Source organism: Charadrius vociferus, unplaced genomic scaffold, assembly GCF_000708025.1.
Source record: "Charadrius vociferus isolate BGI_N301 unplaced genomic scaffold, ASM70802v2 scaffold751, whole genome shotgun sequence".
Taxonomy (NCBI): domain Eukaryota; kingdom Metazoa; phylum Chordata; class Aves; order Charadriiformes; family Charadriidae; genus Charadrius; species Charadrius vociferus.
In genome coordinates, this window is record NW_009646956.1 from 25,711 (window position 1) to 48,800 (window position 23,090).

Genomic DNA, 23,090 nt, shown 5'->3' on the forward strand with positions numbered 1-23,090 from the left:
CGCCGCTCTTGTTGATGAAGCCGCAGTATTCGGAGGTGAAATAGAGAGACTCGGTGGCGGCGTCGCAGAGGCTGCAGTTGTCCAAGCAGCCAGGTGAGCATTTCCGCTCGGGGTGCGGCACTCGCCAGCTCTCGCCCAGGTCCGGGACGGACGTGGCCAGCCTCCCGTCCGAGCGGAGGGTGTCGTCCTCGGGGTCCTTATTGTAATTCCCGCACAGACCGCACGTGGTGTTGATGTACGTGCCCGGCACCGAGATGGAGGCGTAGTGTTGTCCGTCGTAGGTCACCAGCAGGCCAAAGTCGGTCTCCACAGCTGTGGACAAGCCGCTCTGGTAGACTTTTATTGCGCCCAGTTCCAGAGAGATGGGTAGAGACACCATCAAGTCATCCACCTGCAGGAACGACACCAGACAACTGAGCCGGCGCTTGAAATAGCAGAGCCCTCATACCGCAATACAGACAGGAGCCGTACTGCCCCGCTATGGGGTGTTAAGGCTTCGGGACGCGCACAGAGGGACAGCTCCCCTTTCAGCAGGTCGCTTACCTTCGCTTTCCCAAAGCTGCCCTTGGGGAGGACGATCTTGTGCGAGTAGACCTCCACAAAAACATCCCTCAGCCAGGAGACGGAGGAGCCGCCTCGGTTCTCGTTCTTGGCCTCCACGTTGAAGTAGGGCAGCTGGGAGCCTGGCCAGCACTGCCTGGCGAGGAGGTAGGAGCAGGAACCCTGGAAGTGAAAGAGGAAGCCATCGAAGGTGTGGTAATGTGGATCTCCGAACACCACGCAGGTGCTGCTCTCCACCGGCACGCACTGGAAGAACTTGGTCTTTGGCTCGCATGCTTCAAAGGGGCCGCAAGCCATCTCCTGGCAGAAAATCTCGTTGTTGAAGTCCAGGCAGCGGCACTTGGTGGTGCAGTTGGCGTTGTCCCAGAAGATCTCCCCTTGACGGAGAAACTGTCCTAGAAAGACAAAAAGGGAAAACCCACGCTACATCACTTCTCTTAACAGAGGAAGACGCTCTAGCTGCGCCACGTCAGTCCTCGGAGGGGTCTGCCCGCCCTACAATCGAGACCGCCGCCAAAACATCCTGCTGCTGGGCTTCTCGGACGGTTTCTTTGTGCAGACTCCCGGCAGGAGCCGCCCATCAAAGCGCTGGAATCGCAAGCTTCCTTTTCGGTGTACGGTGCGTCACCTTCAAGTCCTACCCACACCGCAAGTCCACCGGATGGTGCGAGCGCCGTCGCGAATCCGGAGTCGGTGCCATGCCATGCAGGCTGGCTAACGTGAAGGCTATTCCTTCCGTTTTGGACACCCACCACCCTCGTTCCGCTTCAGCATCGCGGGACACGAGAGCCATTCCTGCGATTTTCCCACAGGGAAGGTCCACTGGAAAAGCTCGCTCCTTTGGGAGACCATTTCTAGTGCTGTCACTGCACTTGCGCCATCCCTCAGCTTTGTCACCGTCTCCACAATCCCTTTGTTGGCATAACTTTGCCGGTCAAAGAGCAACCCAGAGGCAATTCACTCCCATTCAGAAAGCGCTCATAGTAGTTATGAAACCAAAGAGCTGTTGATAAGTGACTTCCACACCATACACCAGCGGCAACGGGCAACGATGAGTGATCGCACAGCAATAGACTGCACAGACTTGTTACACGGCGGTACTATAAAGGGAGGCAGGTTTGTCTGGTGAGAGACGTGAGAGGCAGAGAGAAGACGAGAGAACAAGGGTGGCAAATACCCGTGAGAGTTTCCCTCTCCTCCATATGGCCGTCTTTCACACTTCTTATGCGCGTGGCTTCCGCCGTGCGCGCAGCCCGAATTTACCTCTCCTAAACTTTTTGTTCTCTTCCCTGCCTCCTACCACAAAAAAGCGATTTTCCGCTTCCCTGCAACAAACCACATCTCCTCTTAGGGAGGCCCGCTCGCCAAGGCACCCGTGCCAACCGTCCCATACGCTGCATCTCCTCTCATGGGGGGTGACCGACTGTCCACCGTAAAATGCAAATCAGGCAGTGGTATCTACCCACGCTGCCCTCGTTATCTGCAAAGCCGAGACTGGCTTTCAGCCCATCGGCAAAGCCCGGCCTTTCCTCCTGGGGTCAGCAGCTGGAAGCGGCTGGAGCAGCTGCACCAAAACCTCTGCTGGGGCTGTGAGAGCCTCGGGGTCTCACGGTCCTTGTTCGCTGCAGTCCGGAACCAGGACATAAAGAAGCCACATGTCTCCGAGTGGTGACATCTCCAGCGTCCGTCGGCAAGTGACAATTCTCTCTTGCTAGGAGCGCAGCGGATGCTCCTGACAGTTTTATTTGTCAAATGGTAGTACAATAATCTCTCTGCAGCAGAGTCTCTGTGCAGTCGCTGTGTGCATTTATTAATCCTTTCATATCCTCACGCTGGCAGTGACACATGCACAGACGCTGTAAGTGGTGCAGGGGCATGGCATTTGTCCCGCCTGGAAAACCTGCTATTCCTCCTGCAGAAACAAGGGAAATGGAACCCCACCATCCGCTTTCCCCCTCCGGGGGCAAGAGGAAATTGCCGTCCGCAGGTCTTCCCATTACCACCATCGGCGTCACAGAAAAGCATCAGGATGATGGCTCAGTGGCATTCAATTCCTATGACACACCCGAGCCCCATCCACCCTTGACTTTGGGTTAGGGTGCTGCTTCTGGGCCACAGGAATAGAGGCTTACAGCAACACCGTGCTACTAAAATCCCAGGACGGACAAAAACCTAGGACAGATGACAATTTTACTCGCTGGTGGTTGAAAGCAACGCTGAGAGCTGAGAAGGCACCTGACTGTTTATGGGCCCCTCTCAGTTTTCTCGGAGCTGCCAAGACAGCACTCGTCCGCACGGACAATTTACTGCAATTACTCCTCGTGAGACGGGTCCGGCCATCCGTGAGCGTGCCAAAATCCCCCTGGGAGAGGCAACACCAGCCGGGACCCGGGGCAAACAACGGCTGATGATGGCTTCTTCGCATACGCTGCCAAGCACGCTCTCCAGCTAAACTAGACGTGCCAAACCTCTCTGTCCACTCTTCAAGGCGTTGGCTTTTTGCAACGGGCAGACTGACAATTATCGCTGGAAGTCGGGTGATGACTTTGAGCGCAAAGCGCGTGCAGCGACTCACAGACGCACAAAGGACCCGAACCCCGCTCGCGTGTGTCTGTCCCCGCAGCTGCAGTTTGAGGGGTTGCCTTGGCAAAACCACAAATCGCACAGCAGCCCAGAGCGGTCAGGCACCTCTCCACCGCCTTCCCAACAGCATAACCCTTTGCTGCCGCTGCACCCCAAGACTTGACGTACAGCAATGCCGCTTCCCCCTTACCTCTCAGGCTGCAGCCATTGGCCGGATCTATCTCTCTGCCATCTATTTTGAAAGCCCAGCGCCCGGGGACGTTAACGTTGGTCGTTTCTTCGATATTGACTATGTCCGGGGTTCTGGAGCCCGGGATGCTGAAGAAGTTGGTGATATTTCCACCATTGAAGCCAGCCTAGAACAGAGAGCGAGCAAATTTCGTCACACTTCTTTGCTATGGGAAAGCAATGCCGCATTTCCGCACGTCTCTCCCCCCCGCCCTCCCCCCCAATAACTCCCGAGCTTATCTTTAGTTTTAAAGTCTCTTTTCAGGGATTTCAGGTACTACAAGCAGTATGGATGTATATTTATGCATTTATGTACATATATATACACGCATATGTCTGTATGTACATACAGATCTATGGGTGTACGTATTGAGTGGCTGAGATAGAGTGACAAAGCGAGGCTCCCCTTAGGCAGGGAACCTCACCCCCCGCCCCGGGCAGATGGACTGGCTGCGACACCACTGCTGACACCAAATTTTGGGGTGCTCAGCCCTCTGTGCCCGGCAGTGGGCTTGCAAGACCGGTGCCGGGGACCTTGAGGGACTGCATGGCATGAACAAGCTACAGGCACCCATCTGAGAGCTCCACAGAGAAGGGAGTACGGGAGCGAGAGCCTCACCTGGGCCATCACCCCGCCGAGACCCGTCAGGGGGTCCCCTCCGCTGGCTGTCCCCGTGGTCCAGCTGATTTCGTGGTAGTTAAATAGGGCAAAAGATGACACTCCGTCTGTGATCAAGACCGCTTGGAAAGTGTTTACCTGTTGAAAACCATAAGCACGTTCACAAGGCGCGACTGCTTGCCTGCCCTTCTGCCACAGTCACCCTGCCAGCTCCCACCCGCCACCTCCACCGGGGAGGACAAGACCGCCTCCGATCCAAGTGAACGCCAATAGATGGCAGCATGAGAATAAGCTCGCGGGGAAAAAAGCAATCGGCAGCATTCGGGTTGTTATGACCTGTTATCTTCCATTACCCTATCTTAGCTTTATTCCTCGCCGCATTATCTTACCCGCTTCCCTTCTGCATTCATATGCTACAATACTGTTAACGGTGGATTACATCCAAGTCAGCCATGTATATCACGCACTCTGCTCGGCTGCCAAATCCCCTCGCTACCTGCTCAACCCGCTACTCGCCTTCTTCCTTTCACTTGAAATGACTCTGCATTTCCAGTCCCCCAAACTCCAGATACACTCACGCCACCGCCAGCCCGGGCCCCACGCAAGAAGGGCGTGCTTCGCCAGCCGGCGAGGGCGGCGTGGCCCCCAGCTCTTCCCTTTTGTGCTTGCACAGGACAGAAAAGGCCTCTTCCCTTGAGATATGCCCTCTGTCCGTGCAGATCCAGCGGCAGAGAACTTCGTTGGGAACTAACAAGTCATGCGTTTCTCTCCGCTGTCTGCATTTTCCTCTCCTTCCCATCCTTGCCCGTCCTAGACCGCTCTGCGCCGGGACCGTGCCGTGATAAACGCCTGCTCCTCCTGCCTCTGAGCGAGCGGGATATCCGTGGAGGACAACGCTTGGGCTGCTCCTCCTTTAATTATTCCAGACCACTACTAGGAGCCCAGCTGCCTGGGTGCTGCACACCATGAAGGAAACTACAGCCACAGAAACAATAACCCGGTGATATGGGAATGCACATCGATCGAATCGTCTCACGCTAGGAAGCGCTAGGTCCTTCCCTGCCAGCGAGGGCTGAGCTGCTCCACGTTACCGACAGTTCGCATCTGCTGCTGGACAAAGGGAAGACTCCAGAGCCCCGAGGGGCTGGGGGTCACTTTGCGCCACTTCGCATTCCCTCACAGCAAAGCCGCTAGTTAGATTATTGGCACTGAGGTGAGCACAAATGCCTGAAGACTAAGGGGACCCCAGGGCGGCACTCACTACTTGCATGCCACGAGGGAAGTCACTCCCAAGGCGCGTTAGGCTCCTGCCACGAGACATCTTGCAAATGGAGGCGAAGCAGCCTGTGCGAGCTGTCAGGGAGAGCGAGAGGTGTGGGCAGAGCTGCTTCACGGCAGCTGCAAATGGCACAGTTCACACCGGGGCAAGCGGGAGAGCAGGCTGACGGGAAGCCACCGGTTCCGCTCCCGCATCCTTTCCTTGGGATTTTGCCTCCGGCGTCTGGTTTCCTCCTCACCTCCTCGGCACGCTTGCTCACCTCTGCCAAGTCTTTTCCCACCACTCGAACATCAGAAGGCACTAACACATAAGGGCAGTGTTGCTTTTTATAATGCAACGACAGCTCTTCGATGCAGCAAAAAACCCGCTCCGGTCAGGTATACCTCTTGGCGAGTGGCGGGAGCTGACCTGGTCCCAGGAGGTGTGGGGCGGCCGTCGCTCCTCGTTAGGAGCGCTTACATGAAGCACAGACACTTCCCCCGTTTGGCACTCGTGGCCAAACATGCATCGAGCGCCATTGCCCTCTAACAAGGCTCTGGGAAACCAACCCCGTTTGCTCGGGCGTCTTCGAGAGACAGTAACCGCAGCATCCCTGAGGCCACATTTGCACAATTGTTTTCTGCAGCTTTTCTGCATTGCGATGAATTTCCTGCTTAAGTTGCATCGTGCTATTCCATGTGCCAAGCCGGAGCCCTGGCCGCTACTGAGCAGGAAGGCTGCTCTATAACAAAATAAATTGCATTGTGTTGCAAATGTAATTCTTCAGGCAATACACGAATCTCTATATTGCTTGCTGTCTGCAAATATATATATATATATATGTATTTTTTCACTGCAAGCGCTGCCAGGACTGGCAAAAAATATGCATTAAATCTCGAGCCTCTCTAACAAATGGAAACGAGCTGAACTGTTTATCAGAGCCAACTCCTCGAGACAGAAGAAGCCAGCTTTTGGCACTCACAGTACACAGGCTAATCCTAAACAACCCTTTCCCCAAACAATAGCAGGGATCCCTCGCTCGCTACCTGCGCCCCAAGCTTCCACGCGGACCCTACCAGCAACGTGCCAGCGGTACCGCACAGACCTCCTGATGTCAGCTGCGGTCGCAGCTCGCCCATTAACCAGGTATTTCAAAGCCATTCATGCCCTAAACAACACCACACCACCATACTCATCCTCTGACATCCAACTCGCACATTTCTGGAAATATAACCGAGCTACCACTGCTGAGACTCTGGTCACTCTGGATCAGTCTCCCCATGCAGACAGGGCAGTTGTTGTTGCAAAAATGCTGTCGGTATTCCCTTTGGCTTTCTCCTTCCTATCTCCGTGTCCGCACAGGATTTCAGAGTGGCCGTTCAACCCTCTTCTACAAGATGCCCTCGCTGCCCTCTCGGAGCAGCGCTGCAGAGAGAGCATTTCAGCATCCGCCACAGAAAAAGCCATCACAATTTGAAAGCAAAAGAGTTTTTTGCCAAATAAATACAAATTACAGCTCCCATTTTCTCATTCCTGTCTCCAGCTCCTCGGAGAGTGGATTACTTCCAAAACTTAATTTACCGCAGACTCCTGAGCTAGACACTTTTCTGCCAGAGCAGCCCTCCCTCCTCGCAGAGGCAGGGAGCAAATAAGGACATTTCAAAGCTGCCGTGGCCTTGCAAGGCAAGCTCAGGGTGCAAAACCAAGCAGACTTGCACTGCACCCCGGGCAGACGTGAGCAGTGGGGAGCTGAGGGTGAGTTACAACATTCGGCCTGAAGAGGACGACGGCGGAGAGGAAGGGAGCGCACAGCAGAAGATTAGGGCTGCCCAGCCAGAAAACGAAGGACTTCCTATCCAGCTCCACCGCTCGTTCTTTCTGTTACCCTGCTAAGTGTGGGACCAGTTTATCCCGGACCCCTGGAGTGGACAGACCCAATCCAGCACGGTCAGCGGGGGGCTGCCCTCCAGTCCCACTTCAGGACGGGATGCAAGCACACCCGGGCTTATTCTCTGCTCCGTCCCTGGGCACCACGCGGCAGTCTTGGGAGCAGCCTGCTCTACGCGCACGCCCCGAGCACACGCACCTCGGCGTGCTCAGACGCCGCGCACCCAGCGAGGCTGCTTTCGGCACCGCCCCGGCTGCTGTTTGCTGCTTCTGGGTCTCACCCAACAGCCTGGCCCCATGACTGCCATGATACCGTGATTGATTCACACTGAATCATTCCTTATCAGCTGGCGGGGCAGGAGCAAGTGGGAACCTCAAGCGGTTTATATCGTGACAGAGCTACTGCTCAATGCCAAAACTTTGGCTCCATTATAAAGGCCTTTCTTCTGAGGTGCCCGTAGCCCCTGCACAAATAGCCCTGTTTTATCACGGCAGAAGCACGAGGAAGTGAAGGTCGCGTATCGCAGCACGGAGGAAAAATGAAATCTGCATTTGTATCTGGCAACACATAACCACGCTGCGATCAAGGCGCGCTGCCTGCAAACACCCAAGAGGCGATGCTTTCCCTGGAGATCTGAGAGCAGGGAGCGAGGCTCGTACGGGCTGCCGCGGGAGAGAACGAAAGGACCGTGGTGCTCCTCTGCCCCAAAGGGAACTGAGGAGCGGGAGCACAAAGCCGCTCACTCAGTTTTACACACAACAGCCAGGACAGCATGCACAGACAGACATACACTCAGCCACCAACCACCACCCGTCCAGAAGCACAGCCGATCACTCTTACCGGAGTCGTGCTGCTTCCTCCGTAGAAAGTGACTTCCTCCCAGGTGACAATGAAGATCCAGACGGCGGAGAAAGAGGACATGTCTTTGAAGTGCTTGCGGATGTCTTTGGAGGCTCTCCTCAGCAGCTCGGGGTCCGTGCTCTCCCTGTAGTAGATTTCTCCCCGGATGCCGTTGTGCACGTCCGCCCAGAACGGCGCGACGAAGGCCCGGCCGTCCGTCAGGGGGAAGGCTTCTGGTGTGAACTGGCTGACGAGCGCATTGAAGGAAATCACACCGTTGTTGTTCACCTGCAGAGAGACCCGCTTTTGTTTGAGCGAGCCTTCGCAGGTAGCAGAAAGCTGCTGGTTTATCAGAAAACGTGGGATGAGTGACTTTTGACAGAAGGTGGCTTATAATACCGACAGCCTGAGATTCTAATACTGACATACAGAGGGTCACCTTCATCCTACCAGTGGTGGCCAAAGGCTGAGTGCAGGAAGCCCCAGGCAGGACAAACCCCTGAAAAGTCTGCAAAGCAGGGCTCGTGCGGGCCAGCGCAGGAGAAGCACCCATCAGAGCGGGACGGCACCCGGCCCAGCAGGGACCCTGCCTCGGGGCCCCGGATTTAGCCAGCCTTTGGAGAGCAGCTCTGCAGCACTGAGACACCCGGTCATAGGGCACAGGTGGCCGCAGGACACAAGGGCTCCCGGGAAAAGGAGCCAGAGCGTCGGGCCCGCTGCTGTCAGCTTTGTCCTCTACAACCGATCCTGGGGCTCCCCAAGAGCAGGGAGACACGCGGTGCCACGGGCGGCCTCCCCAGAGTCTGCTGAAGACGCTCTCCAAAACAACCATTATTTCTGCAAAGCGCGGAGAACAAGCGGCCCCGCTGTCCCAAATGCTGCAATCTCCCACCACACAAGGCTTCGAAACCCCCGTGGGATTAGTGCTTTCCCAGTATTGCCGTGTACAGATATAAGCTGGCCAGGCAGGCAGACAAATGAGTCCTTGCCTCTCTTCTGGACCTGTGGGGCTGGCAGGTTTACATCCCGCTTTGGACCGGACACACCCACAGACACTGCCTTGCCACAAAACGTGGACGTGCTTGGGATGTGGCCTACGGTCACGCTGACTTCGGCCCCCGTCTAAGGCAGTGTTTGGATGTGCTCAGGTGAACTCTCTCTCAGCCCAGCCCGGAGGAGCGGGTGTCACCTTTGCCAGGCTTTCGCTGAGCTGCTCTCGGAGAGCGACAGCAGCCTGTCCTCGTCTCGGGCACCCACATATGGGTCCAAACTATTGCCCTCTTTTTTTTCCCCTGCAGGTCTCTGCATGTTCTTGTTTCTTGTCATGTAACAGGAATAATGTTTCTTGTGTCAAGGCCTTAGCTTTGCTGTACCATTTAATCACCTACAAAGAAAATTTATTACCTTTTATATTCCTTCCCCATGAACATTAGCCCATTAAATATACCTTTGACTTTCTTAATCATAAAACCTATCAGTTCATGAAATCTAAGAACTTGTCAGGTAGGTGCTAATAAATCTTCTGACTCCTGACGATGGGGAGAGTGCGTTTAAAATGCAGCTGCTAATGGCAAGGAAAAGAATAAAGGCAAGGACCGCTCTGCTTCTCCACTTACATAAACGCTTCTGTACGGGGCTCCAAAAAAGATGAATGGGACAGAGATCTTAATCTCGGGAGAGCTTCCATCATCAACTTTGGGCGTTTTCGTGTCGTTCTGCCAGAATGGATACAGGCTCGCCATGGCGTGAGCTGGAAGGAAAGGAAGAGAGTCCTTATGGCAATGTCAGGACCGGTCCTGACTTCAGAGAGGCCACGGCAGGGGCCCTCGGGGTGGCCTATCCCCAAACGCTGACCTCCTGTGAAGAACTAAATGGCTGCCTTGCCCTCCCCTCCTTCCCCCGCTGCGGACACGCCGGGGATGCCGAAGGGCTGCTGGCCACCAGCCTGCGCCTAAGCCGGGCAGAGCTCCGGGGCGGCGATGAAACTCTACGCTCTGCACTTGAGGAGGCAGTCTAACGGCGACTGGTCAAACCTGCACTTGGCCACGATGCCGTATTCTGCATCGCAGCTGCCGATGAAAACAGCACCAAAGCCCAGCAGCGGCAGCAGCCTGAAGCAGTCTCAAGTCAGAGCAGAGGTGCTAGCTCTGGCACTGGCTCCGGGACAGGGTCATTGGGGAGAGCATCATTCAAAGGGACCACTAGACATGTGTCTAGCTTGCAGCTGCCCATTTTACTTTCCATATGACTGTGATCAAGTCATAACGCCAATATCTCGGCAACAAGGACAACAGCTCCATCCCCTCCCGTTCCAGGCTGGGGGGGTTGCTGTTTCAGACAGTGAGGTGCTCAGGTGCCCGGGGACCAAACGGCACCCGAACCGACCCCCACAGCCACACTCCTGGCAGCGGCTGCTCTCCTCCTGCCTGCATGGCAGAGCCCTGCCGGGCACCAGGGCCAGCCCGCCCCACCAGACCCCCGAGTGCTCCTGGCTCTGGGTTACAGCGCGAGGCGTCACAACTGCACCGACATTTCCCGGCAATATTAGTTTTCCCGCTACAAGGCCCTGCCAGTGAACGTCATTGTCTCTCCTGAAAATATTTCAGAAGGCAGTTTTGACGTGTTTTAAAACAAGCCTGCCACTTCCTACCAGACTAAACTCCATCGGCTTGAGTCGCAAGCGGGCACTTCTGCCCCGAGGGCACACGTCCTTTCCCGTTCCAGCTCCCGCCAGAAGTCTGCTGTCTTCTCATCCCCTGTTTCTTGCAGTTAGCTACTGGTGTGGCTCCTCACAGACCAAATAGGGATTTTGCTGGGTATTTTTCCCCCTCCTCCCCTCTTTGACGTAGAGAAGCGGCGCCCTGTCCTCACGACATTCAATCTCAGCCGACATGAGCCACCGGGCTCTGAACAATCCCAGCTCTGTTCACCTGGGTTCGGGACATGCTTTTATTTCCCAGCCCCTACCCTGAGCTGTTCAGGGGCCTCCAGCTGAGGACAGCCTGCTCTGTGCCCCGCCGTTACGGACGCAGGAGGGAGTGTTGGCGTTGCCCCAGCTGGGGGATGCTCTCTCCTAGCATCTCCTGACTGCTTCAGGACGCTCTCTGCTCAGAACCACCTGGGAGTGCGGACAGTCACCATCTGACCCTTCTTCACAGGCTCAACCGATCTGACTTTCTCTGGGGAAAAGGAGACCGGGGAAGCCTGGCCTAACCCCATGGGCATCCCGACCTCCTAAGTGACATGCACGTGGCCCAGGCGCCCCGCCGGACATAAAGGGAGGTGGCTTGTGACGGTGTCTGAGCCGCGAGCCTGGTTTCACAGATATATCCGAAGGGCCGCAGCAAAAGTCCTGGCTGTCAGGTAGTAAAACAAGTCGTTTCACAGCTGTTACGCACCTGACCAGTTATCACAGCTAAGGCATAGCTATGAGACACGGATTTTACTTCTTTTTTAAATAGAAAACTCAGCAAAAACTTCTCAATGCCAGCTTCTTTAGCACTACTAGTGCGACACTACCATACCTTCGCACGCATCACCTCTGCCAGCCAAGCAGCCCAGCGGGACCGCTGATCGTGATTTCTGCCCCAGTGGCATTTCCCACGGGAGAACCGGTGCCCTCATGTCCCACATAAGGAAGGAGAGCCACAGGTTTTGCCTGAGCTGTCCTCAGCCCGACGTCAACTCAGCAGCTCACTGAGGGAAAGGGCTTCCCGGTTTCCCAGCTGCCCAGCTCTACGTTCCCTTGCTAGAGGTCCTCAAGCCAGCCGCACATCTACCCCAGCCACGCAGTGCGTATCTGCCACGTTACCGAATTACAGAGGCTTCCTCTGCCCGCACCAGCTGTGCTTGCCCTTCCTCAAATTGAAACACGGCAACGGTTAATTTCTCCCCCAGACTAGCGAGCTGCTCCTGTGCTTTTCAACATCACAGAAAGCCGCAGCTCGGAAGGGGCGCCCGGCTGCCGGCTGGTCTCACCTCCTGCCCAAAGCAGGGCCGACCCCCCACGGTCAGAGCAGGTCGCTTGTGGCCTCATCCAGCCCAGATGTGAACACCACATCTACACAAAACAAACCACCCCACGAGGAACGGGGTGCGAGCGCGGGGCGAGGCTCCCCGCGGCAGGCTGCAGCCCCGCGGCCCCGCCACAGCCACCCCCACGTCTGCTCTCGGCTGTCCTCCGCAAACACCCCAGGGGAACCTCGCTACCCGCACACCGCGGCCTTTTGCTATCGCTCACCCAATTTGCCCTTTACCGGACACAGGCCATCAGCCTGCTCAGCAGTCCTCACGCCAGAAATGTTCCAAGCTCCTATTTCTTAGTGACCGGCGGGACCACCGCAACCTCTGCAACGCCCCGTGTGCACACACGGCCGTACGGATGGTACATGCACACGTACATAAAACGCTCACCGAGCTCAACGACTTCTGTGCCCTGTATGCCCCGCCGGCTTCGCCAGCTTCACACTCAGCACGGCGTGCCAGCTCCTCATTCCATGTAAACTATCGTCGCTTCATTGCTCTCAGTGAAGCGAGGGCCATGTGCGCAGGCTGCCGATCCGTCTCCGGCGACGCAAGCTGTCTCTCGTGCAACACTAACACCTGGGCTTACCCACGAAGGCGCCCCAATCTTCCCGCTTAGCGCTCACCCTTGAAACCAGTGGTCCGTCCCTCCCCACAGGAAATAAGAAGTCCAACCCTGGTTGCTGTCCTTGCTCCAGCCAAGGGGCTGGGGGTGTTTCCCAGGCCCTCCGTACTTCTGGGGTCTCCGGGCACAGCACAGCTGACGAGTGTCGGCCTCCCAGCGCCCGAGAGGGAGGTACTCACCTCGCTGCCGCGCAGTGATCACCAGAAGGGCCACCCAGGTTCCAACAAACAATCGCTTGTTCATCCTACAGGAAAGAAACAAACCCGGACACACATCACATTGGTAGGAAACCGCATCCTCGAGCAAACCTCGCCGTCGCGTCCCAAAGCCGCTGCTGACATGCGGATGATTCAGAGATGGAGGTCCCTCTGTTGCCCGGCAGACCCGAAACACCTGCTCCGTGTCCACTGCAAATCGCCCTGCAGGTACTGTCAAAGTAAGCCCATACCCACGTGGAAGAGCTGCTGCTAATTTCACACAGCGTTTGGGAGCTGTAAATCGCCCCTGCTAACCGTGGGCCATCTATTCTCCCACTAGTTCGAAAGCAATTCCTCCCCGATCCGCTTAACGCGGGGCAGACGCTTCTGCCTGACTCCACGGGGAACGGCTTCTCCCTGCTCCAAACGCAGAGCTGCGGCGTGCTCTCCTGGTTCAGGGGCCTCAGACACCGCTTCGACTAATCCTTCGCACTGGCTGCTAACACAATCACTTACGGTTTCTGACGAGCGCAGAAGAAGCACAAACATTTACACAGCTGGGCAACTCCTTGCTGCACAGGAATCAATGGGAGAGAGAGAGAGGCAGATACGGGGCTGGGAAAATGAAAGGGAAATCCTGTGCCAGCTTTAATTCCTTCTGTGCCTAATGCAATTTGTTACTCAGTATTAATCCAATAGACAATATCGCTAAAACACCTGCTTTGATTTCTTCGCCCGTCGCTTCCATGCATTAGACACCGGCACGGCTCACGTAGAGCTCCCAGGAAGGTATCTCCTGTGCTCCCAGCGTGCCTGCGCCTACCGGAAAAGTACACGACCGGCTTCAGACACAAACTATATCTATCCATCACTTATAGGCTCAGCTTCACTACCAGCCTCTCTGCTTTCTCAGCCTCATACATCCCATGCGCTTCAGATGCGTGCACACAGCTCCTACAAAACCCAGCGTCTCCTCATGCTCTCCCTAGACATCTGTTTCTATAATGTACAGGGACCAACAGATCCACTTCCTCCAAAATATATCCACACACATACAAAACGCATACAGCGCAGGACTACAGCAGGGAACAGGCCACCCTCTGTCCCACACCGCTCGGAAAAGCGCAAAACAGGGCGGAAGGAAAGTTCCTCCCTGCTTCACTGCTCCTCAGCGTGCCGCTCGCATCGATGCTGGCCGCGGTCTGCTTCCAGCAACCGTGTTCTGCATTGAGAAAAATTAATTCCACCGACAAACACTTTTACTGCATCCCCTATCTTGGAAAGACGAAAAGAGGATGACAGAATTGTAAATAGGTGGTAAATCTGAGTCCCTGTGGATTCGTTTGCAGAGACCAAGCAGGCAATGCTTAGCGGAGACTATGGCAGACCGAGAAGAAGGGTGAGACCAGCGCCGCTTGGGAAACATGACAGACGATAAAGAATACATTACTTAACGTATCACATTAAAAAATCGAATTTTTGAGATATGGAAAGAAAATTACCAACCTGTTCTGTAGACCAGAGGAGCTATCAGGTCTGAAATTTTAGACTGATCTTGGTAGACCAGGGAGAAGTCCTATGTCAATGGAGAATACATGCCGGTCCTCCTTTGCCAATTATTGCTGATGACTGCAACGATGCCTCAGTCCCCGTGCTCTGGCAATTGAAAAGCCCGTTTTCTTCAATGCTGTTCCAGGGCCGGAGGAGTGTTGAGTTGCAATCGCAACTGTTGCCTCTATTGATAACCAGCAAGCTAATCTGGAGATCAGATTCTGGCCCAGAGAGGGAGAGAAGCCTCTTTCTTCCCCAAAAGCTCACCCCCTTCAGGTGGATTCAGATGGAAATGTCAGCGAGCCGGAGCTGGGCTCGCGGCTGTGCTGCCCAGCATCGCTTTTCGCTGAAGGGGAAAAAAAGAACAAACAAACACACCCTCAGAAGAACTGAGCCCCCTCCTCCTTTGTGTAAGTGAAAAAAGGCCCCATCTATATAATGTTACAGGATTAGCATTAAACAGCCCTAGGCTTAAAGCACCGCTCAAAGGCAGTGCCCCAAAGTTTCCATGGAGTTACCTTTCCATCCAAGTCTTCTGTAACGCAACTTACTGCTGCTTTTACAGGTGGAATGGGAACAACTTACCCAGTGCAGCGTGCTCTCTCCAAATCCCCTGGAGAGGGTTTTGGTGCTGTTCCCGTTCCCACCCCCTCTGGAAGGGCTGACCAGCATTTTCACTCAAGCCGGTGGGGAGTTTCACCGGGGGACTGCTGTGAACCTCACTGCTGTTTCCGCTTGTACGATCTGCAGTTTCCACAGGGATTTTCCCTGTCTCTGGGCCGCATGGCACATCCGCAGCGCCCACCAGCAGTTCACTGCTGAAGTCCTCTCTCGGCACGATCCGCCTTCTCTTGCAGGCACCCACAGCACAGCCTTTTCTCTGACTCCGTCTCCCCTGTGACGGCCTGTCTCTGCAAGTCCAGGGGTTTTGCTAGATACGCAACTACGCTGACGGACAAAACTGTGGCCCCCTGAGCTGAGCAACTACCAGGGATGCTTATTGTTCCTGGGTGCTCGGGGCGGCCGCTGCTTGGTGAGCGTTTCCACTCGTGCTGATCAGCTCTCGCACACCCTCGCAGGACCGCCGCTGGCCCCAGAGAGCAGTGCCTGCCGACGCTTTGCAGGCTGTAAGCCTCAAGCTGCGTTACAGAGACCAAAGCTCTTTGTCCGAGCCCGATCTGTAGCCCGAGAGAAGATCCCTGCTTTAATTTCATTCCTGTCAATGCCAGATGAGAGAGGGAGAAAGAGGCAGAATAGCAGCCGAGGGGTGAAGGGTGCAATCGGCAGAACCCCCATCGAGAGCGGACTTTCTCCGCCTGCATTAAGGCTCAGTTAAGACAGGCGGTGCTCCAGCCCCAGCAGTCCGTTGTGGGAAAACAGTCACGTTCTCAGGGACATAACCCCACGGCCCAACCTTGGCAGAAGAAGGATTTTCCCTTCTGACATTTTGGGTGGGGCGTTTTACTACCCGTTTCCCTGCTGGGAAGTAGGTATCGCCCCTGCGCTCCGCACACAGCCGCTCCCCACCTTCGTCAGGAACGGAGAGGGGACAGGAACGCCAGCAGCCGAACAGGAAGCACCTTAGAGCCCGGACTTTTTTTCCAGGGCCCCGGGTGCTCCTACAAGCGTGTTTAGTAAGTTCACCCCCAAAGTGCCGTATCTTACCTCAGCAGTTTCTTTTAGTACATCAGGGCAGCAGGCCCTACACCGCCTCCGCAGCAAATCCCGGCGTCTGCTGTCTCTTGATCCTCCAAGCATGGCCCTGCTAGCATGAAGCTTGCTTTTTTTTTTTTTTGTCTTACATTTATTTTTTCCCCTTTCTAAACCAAGAACTACTTTAGGAGGGCAGGAGGATTACACAGAAGTGACTGACATTCCAGGGGCAGATTACTTCCAGCCTGCCACTCCATGCACTGTGGCTCTTCCTTTCCCTCCCCTACAAATTTCAAACATTACCAGCCCCAGGAACATCAATTGACTGTTCTCATCCTGTTTCATAAGATGGAGAAAATGGGTGAAAACAGGTTTCCCTCTGCTCCTTTGTCCATTTAATATTCTGGTCCTGTTCGTCCTGGGCAAGTCTACACTGATGAAGTTTGATTAGGTTGCACTGTCTCTTTGGGGAAGACTGTGTCTTCTAGGCTATTTTCTTTTGGCAGGGGATGCTCCCATCATGCAGTGCTGAGCACATCAGAGCTGAAAATCCAACCGACCACTTTTTCTTTTTTTTTTTTTCCCCCCTCTCCTTCTAGCTGAAAACTTCTTTCCCATACCCAACCTCAGGAAACACCAAGCATTAAAAGATGAGACGGGGAGTCTGTGTCTGCTTGACCTCAGCAGAGCAACCACAGGCAGCGATGACCCTTGTCGCACGCCCATTCCAAGGCAGCGGGCCCAGCCCAGGGAAGACGCCCTGGAGAGGGGTTTGCCCAGGAGCTGCGTCCCATCCGGGGCAGCATCCCTCTTCTCCCGCCTCTCCTGAGGGTCATTCGCTGCAGGTCAGCGTGGGCTAAGGCCATGACTACAGCTTTCGCCCTCCCAAAGGTGCGTGTTAAGCGTACGGGTGAGATGGAGGGAAACGTTTTGCTTCAGGGAACACAGAAGTGCAAAACTCAGGACACTTTTTCTTTGTGTAAAAACTTACATAAGTTTATTGAACTGATCCAAACCAATTACCGATTTGGCCTGAATTCCATCGCTAAGTCTGCGAGCAAACCAAAGGCAAATTGTGGGAGCGAGAAGTATATTCCCCATGAGAGAAACCAGAATAAAAAATGAGATGGACTTACAGTTCTTCCTTTTTCTTTAACATTACACATGGATGCATCATTAATAGGGAGCAAGAACAGACCTTCATGTTTAAATTATATTTGAAGTTTCCAGTAACTGCAGAAAAGCAATCACAGAGGCAAAGGCCCGAGATGGCTAGAGCCCCTCTAACGTTGCTCTGGGGAAGGCGTCTCTCTACCGCCTACAAAAGTGCCACATTCCAACGAGGGAGGCACAGCTGCCAGCAATACATATTTTAGCCTCCGGGCTGCTTTCAGCACCTTGTTTGCATTTTCAAATCCGCACAGGAACAGAACCCACAGAATCTCATTTACAAGCACAACCGGCAAGCGGCGGAGGCAGAGCCACCGCGTCGCCTTCTTCCGATTACGGACCCGAGTAGGTGAGGGCAAACCCAGAGCCTCTCCCCAGAAGCAACGAGCACCATTAGGCACGGTTCCTCTGAGCTGCTCCAAGCCACCACGGGCCGCACTACCATCTGCCACCGGGAGGTATGTAACTCCCAATAAAGAGGGTTACAAATTCCACCGAGGGAGCAGAGGACAGTCACCACACCACACATATTCATACCATTGCCAGTTAGGTGCTCCGCCTGGAACATCTGGTCAAAACATGGATATTCAATAGGAATGTATCCAAAAACACAACAGCACAGCATCTAATCTCCATACAAGGAGCCATGCGACACTTTGGTATATAGCTGTCACCTAATTCCTCCCGAACCAGGTGCTTTTCCCACTGCATAGACTGCCCGCGGCAGACTTCTATGCATGAACAAGCATGAACAACAAAACAGTTCTTGACAAAAGTAGCCCTCGGATAGAAGGACACAAAAGATAGAGAAGCTTGCAAACCTATTTTGTTTTCTCAAAGGAACTCGACAGACCCAGGGACCTTCTGCAAAAGCGGGTATACGCTGACACCACTGGGACACAGCACCCATTTAATTCAAACCTCCTGCCCTCTCAGGACCCTCGCGGATTCTCAGTACCCACTGTCAGCCCCAAACCTCCTCTCTTGCTCAGAGCCCTGCCCTCTCTCCCCAAGACACGGTCCCCTGTTAAGCGGTAACACGGCAGACATACAAGACCCTACCCCAAAAGGTCCTACAAAAGGAACGCGAGCCAACTTGGGAAATTTTGCCACACTGGTTGCGGGCCGTTTGATTGATTTCAAAGTCAATCACCTGGACGCGTTCTTCCTGGGAAGCCCACCAAGATCTTTGGGTTTCACCCCACGAGCGCTCTGCTAGCTGTGCAGAGGGTGAATGGCTCGAGAACGTTGTTCAGAAACAACCTTCCCCCCACAGAGTGGCAGGCAGCGATATTCATATGGTGCCTTTTGCTGACCCGAACAGACCAGGGGAGCCGGTTTGGGCGTTAGCACCAAATGCCTGGCAGCTACATGGCGCCTGTCCATCTCATATGCCAGCAGGTGTTCTCTTTTTCCCATCTTCCAGTTCTCACCAGGTCCACTGTAAATAAAAGCATGCTTTACTGACAGTTCTGAGCCAGCGTGGTGACAGCACTGTTCCCTACGTGGACAGGCTAACCTTTTGTGGGCAAACAAACTTACAAGCACATCTTTAACATCTTTAAGATCCCACTCGATTCTTTAATGGTCTTTGTTTATTTCCTTCTCTGAAACCGAGACATTTAATTGTGCTGAGGAAGATTGGTCAATAGTTACAGCATCTCATTAATACCAGTTACAACGCCTTAAATATACCCACATAGGCAATTACTGCTCTACAGAATTACGTCAGAGATACTTTTGCATCCCTTGTGTGTGTGTCGGTCGCTTACCTCTGACACTGCAGCGACTGAGGGATAACCTACTGAAAGTGGAGGTCAAGGGGAGAAATATGCTTCTAATATTAAACAACCATATTTTCATAAAACTTTTTTTTATAACAAAATATCTTATTAAACACAACTTTTCCTATGCGTAAGTATGTATATATCATACAGAATTGTTGGCTTAAGAGTTCTGCTATAAGGCAGCAAATGCCTTTCTCTGCCCAAATGGAAAATACATCTTCAGTAAAGCTCTAGCTTATAAAAGCATCATCTTATGTTACACTGCCACCATCTCCCCGCTCTTTTGTTTTATGGGTAGCACGGCTTCGAAGCCACATGCCGCGGCCTCTACGCTACCTACGGCGAGTCTTGCTCCGTCTCCTACTGCTCATCTCAACAGGGCCTGACGGAGACTGATCTTTTTGGCCGGGAAACGAGGCACAAATTATTAACTTGTCTTAAATCCTCCCATTTTGAATTGTTAATCTGGATACGGAACTACTCCCCTCCCAATGGTCCCCACACCCTGAACCTGAAGACTATGAGATAATACTTCGTCCCCTCCCCATCCTACCCAACCCCTCGATCTAGGTAAAATATGAAGAGAAATATACAACTCCAGGAACGTAGAAGGAGCTCGGTGATGCACACAACAGCATCATGGGAAAGAAAGTGCGCATGGGGATAAGGGAGCATTTCAAAATTAAGGTCAGAAGTTCATGTGTAACTAGAGCCCTCACTGCACAGCTTCAAAAACTTTTATGCAGCTGCTTATAACTAGGTAACCTGAAAAGTCTTCAACTTGTCAGGGGGGCAGAGAAACAAGGGAGGACACGGGAAAGTGAAACGAGATACAGAGGAAGGAGGGATTCATCGCACAAGAAAGGGAATCTGCTCCGCAGTAGAAAATGGGGGCTAATTTAAGCAGCAGCACGCAACGCCTACGAGGTGTGTGTGGAGGGAAGCGAATATAGACAGTGAAAACCTGCTTTACAATAAACGTGAGTCTAGTTGCTTTGTTACTCACCTTCTAGAAACTGGTCCGAGCCAATACATTCTCCTAGTTCGGACCCTAAGCAGGGACCCCACAGCCGGGAGCCCCAGGGGAAAGTGCTAGGATTCATTTCTGGTGCAACAGCAACAAACACAAATGTCAACTTTACTGTTACTCTCCCCCAGGAGAGCACTTTTACCCATTCCACTTTCAGTACAAACTGGTACAAGGCTAAGCGCATACTGGAGGATCTCTTCAGCACCACAAGGATGCATCGCGGCCGATGGGGGAATCTGCTCTTCGACCCCTATTTGACCTGGTCCTCTAAAAGCCCTTCCAATGCAACACCGTTCCAGCGCCTTCCAAAATTCACTTTGCAACGCCTATGACAAGGGTCCCTTTGCCTGCAGACTGCCGGTGCTACAGGTTACAGACACTGTGTGAGATGGGTACAGCAATCAAAATTTTTTTTCCTCTAACAACAGAACAGGACAGCGTGGATACAGAGCATGCGCTTTGAAAATCGTTTCTTTCTAACAGGGTCTCTTTCTTTCCCCCATTTTGTGCACTCAAACAAACCAAACCAGTGGAGTTAAGTGGATGCACTAAATACCTGAGCTCAGAATCAAGCGGAATACTGTTTTAGATCTTTTCAGTAAACTCGAGCACAACAACAGGTTGAGACAGCACCTAGCTGCAAAAAAATACTTCAGCAAGCTCGAGCCGCGGTCAGACAGCTAGGCCAAAGGGCGCTCTGGTGGAACCGAACCCCCCGAAATTTAGAAAAAAGCAAAAAACCAGGTCAAATTCTGCACCGAGCTATCTTCTCCCTTATTGGCCCTAGCATTCTTTAGCCTGAACAACTGACCATTCATGCCAAATCACGAGTATACCGGAGCATCGAAGAAAACATCAAGGTATCGCACACACTGAAACACACGCACCGAAGTCAATTGTCACCTCAAGGTCACCTGCAGTGGATGGCGGGCATGGTTCTCAGATCAGGGCACTCCCTCCGGGCTATGAAATTACCTGCTACAGAAACGCAACCAAACCTCAACCAACCAACTGAAATAAAAACCTTGCAAAAACTCCTTAATGCATGTGTGTGGGTGTGTGGGGCGTGTGTGTGCACGTCCGTGCACTCACAAGGTCAAAAGAGGCTATTTCATTCTGGGCTCCACATAAATTTTATCTCCATCCCGAATGCCGTAAGAATGAAGCGCTCGCGAGCTGTATTTCATCTCCTCGGGACCAAAGGGAGCTTCCTGGTCCAAGTAGAAGAGCAGCATGTTGCTCGTTGACAACTGCACTACAGTTTTTAAGTGCTTCTTCAATTCTGCCACAGTCTGATCGAGACGGATCGACATCTCTTCCACCTTATCCTGGAAGTGAACTTCCACCTTCACGCTGCTCTGTGGCCGAAGATCCACGACTGCCAAGGGCTCCAGCTTCCCGTACTTCGTGACCAGCTCATGATACCTGAAAATTTAAACGAGTCCAGAGTTATGGTACAGTTGCTCGTACGGCCAGTGCCCATTTCACAAGTCAGTTTCTGTTTCACATTATGATGCTCCCCGTCTTTATCCAAGGACATTACTAGGTCGCAAAGCATAAACGAACGTCTGCACAGAGAGTCCAGCGATCGGATGACAAGAGGGTAAGTGCAGATTCCAAGGTGTGATTCATCTAAAGCCCAGAACTCTTTGATAAGAGCTAAAACCAGAACCAGGACAGCAATAAGCTGTCCTCATCCTCCATGTCAGTGACTAGCTGGCATATGGCGCTTCCGAAACATGTCTCAGTTTAACTGGCACTTTGCTCAAGGTGGGAAGGATGAATGAGGCTCTCACGAGTACAGAACGTTGCCGAGCTAGCATTCAAGGCCCGTACGAGCACGCCTCTCTCCATACAAGTCCCCGGCCCAGCAGGGACTAAAGGAAACCCCAGCTTTCCTCTCCGTTTTCCACCAAATCTCTGACACTTTGGGAAGGTGAATGTTCCCCACGTGAGACAACATTCATTCCTATTCAAGTCTGATGACCTGAACAGCCATCCGTTAGGAATCAGTCTGGATGGTAGGAGTCTTGTTTTCTCCCCTGCCAGCATGACATTTCATAGAGCACACAGTGTTTCTGATGCAAGGTGCTTAAAAGGAGAACATAAAGCCCATTCACTCCAATCACCTTGTCTCACAGTCCCCAAGCTGCACCGTGGCACTGACATGAAGCCAGGTAAGCATCCGACTAGGGAGGAGGTATCTAGCTGAGGAAGGTGAACGCATCACCGACCTGAGACATTCGAGTTGACTGCTCTCAAAACAGCTTCCTGAACCAAACTAAGCAGCAAAGCTCTCTCCTCGGCTCCTAGAATTTCAGAAATCACAGCCATGGCCGCACTGGGATTTGGAAGGAAGAGAGGACGTTATACTCTCAACAAGACGCTATGCCTCCTGTTCCAGTTAAAACACTTCACTAAAGAGTGCCAGAACCAAGCTAGTGCTCACACAAAGGATACGGCCCTCAGTCTCGATTCACAGTACCTGCGGCTTCACGGCCTGACTGATTTTTGCGCATTCCTGTTGTTTCCCAAGAGGCCAGCTAGGTCCCAACTGTTACACTCCACTGAGCACAGCATCGCCAAGATCACTGAATCAAGGTGAGCTGCTGCACGGTTTGGAAGCTGACAACAAACGGGGGACTCTTGCCAACTGATCCTTCACACCTACTCCAAAACAACACGGGAATTTTACTAGCAGAGCCACACGCTCCACCATCACTTTCTCCTTGGAGCCAAGTTCTCTGACTGTCCTTCACAAGGTCCATCCTGCGTAGCCATCCCCTGCAATGGAAAGCCCGTCTCGCCCTCCCGCCGCCTTCGGCGGGTATCGCTCCGATCAGGCAAGACTGCATCTCCCCTGCCTGGCTGGGAAAGAGGCAAAACGGCAACACAAAACACAATGTGACTGAAATGACAAAGACCGAGAGCTGCCGGGAAAAGGTAACATTTCAGAGGCCGTACAGAAAGCTCTTTTTGTTCCCGATCCCAGCCTGAGCTGAATGCGATCGGTGCTGTGTCACAGCCCCTGTCGAGAGATGATGGGACCTGGCAGGCTGGGTGACCCCAGGGAGTCC

The 23,090-nt window shown here is 53.4% G+C and overlaps 2 protein-coding genes across 2 annotated transcripts in view; both read right to left on the minus strand.

Annotated features, from left to right (window-relative positions):
• The window catches only part of TECTA (tectorin alpha), a 26,601-nt gene extending 13,733 nt beyond the window's left edge, over positions 1-12,868 (minus strand). The window contains 7 exon segments of the mRNA XM_009895154.1: positions 4-391; positions 544-956; positions 3,335-3,500; positions 3,992-4,129; positions 7,978-8,265; positions 9,594-9,727; positions 12,805-12,868. Coding sequence (XP_009893456.1) covers positions 4-391; positions 544-956; positions 3,335-3,500; positions 3,992-4,129; positions 7,978-8,265; positions 9,594-9,727; positions 12,805-12,868 — 1,591 coding nt within the window.
• Positions 12,869-20,831: 7,963 nt separating this feature from the next.
• Positions 20,832-23,090, minus strand: part of TBCEL (tubulin folding cofactor E-like) — a 16,334-nt gene continuing 14,075 nt past the window's right edge. The window contains exon 7 of the mRNA XM_009895147.1: positions 20,832-21,438. Coding sequence (XP_009893449.1) covers positions 21,120-21,438 — 319 coding nt within the window. The 3' untranslated portion in view covers positions 20,832-21,119. The remainder of the gene's footprint in view (positions 21,439-23,090) is intronic.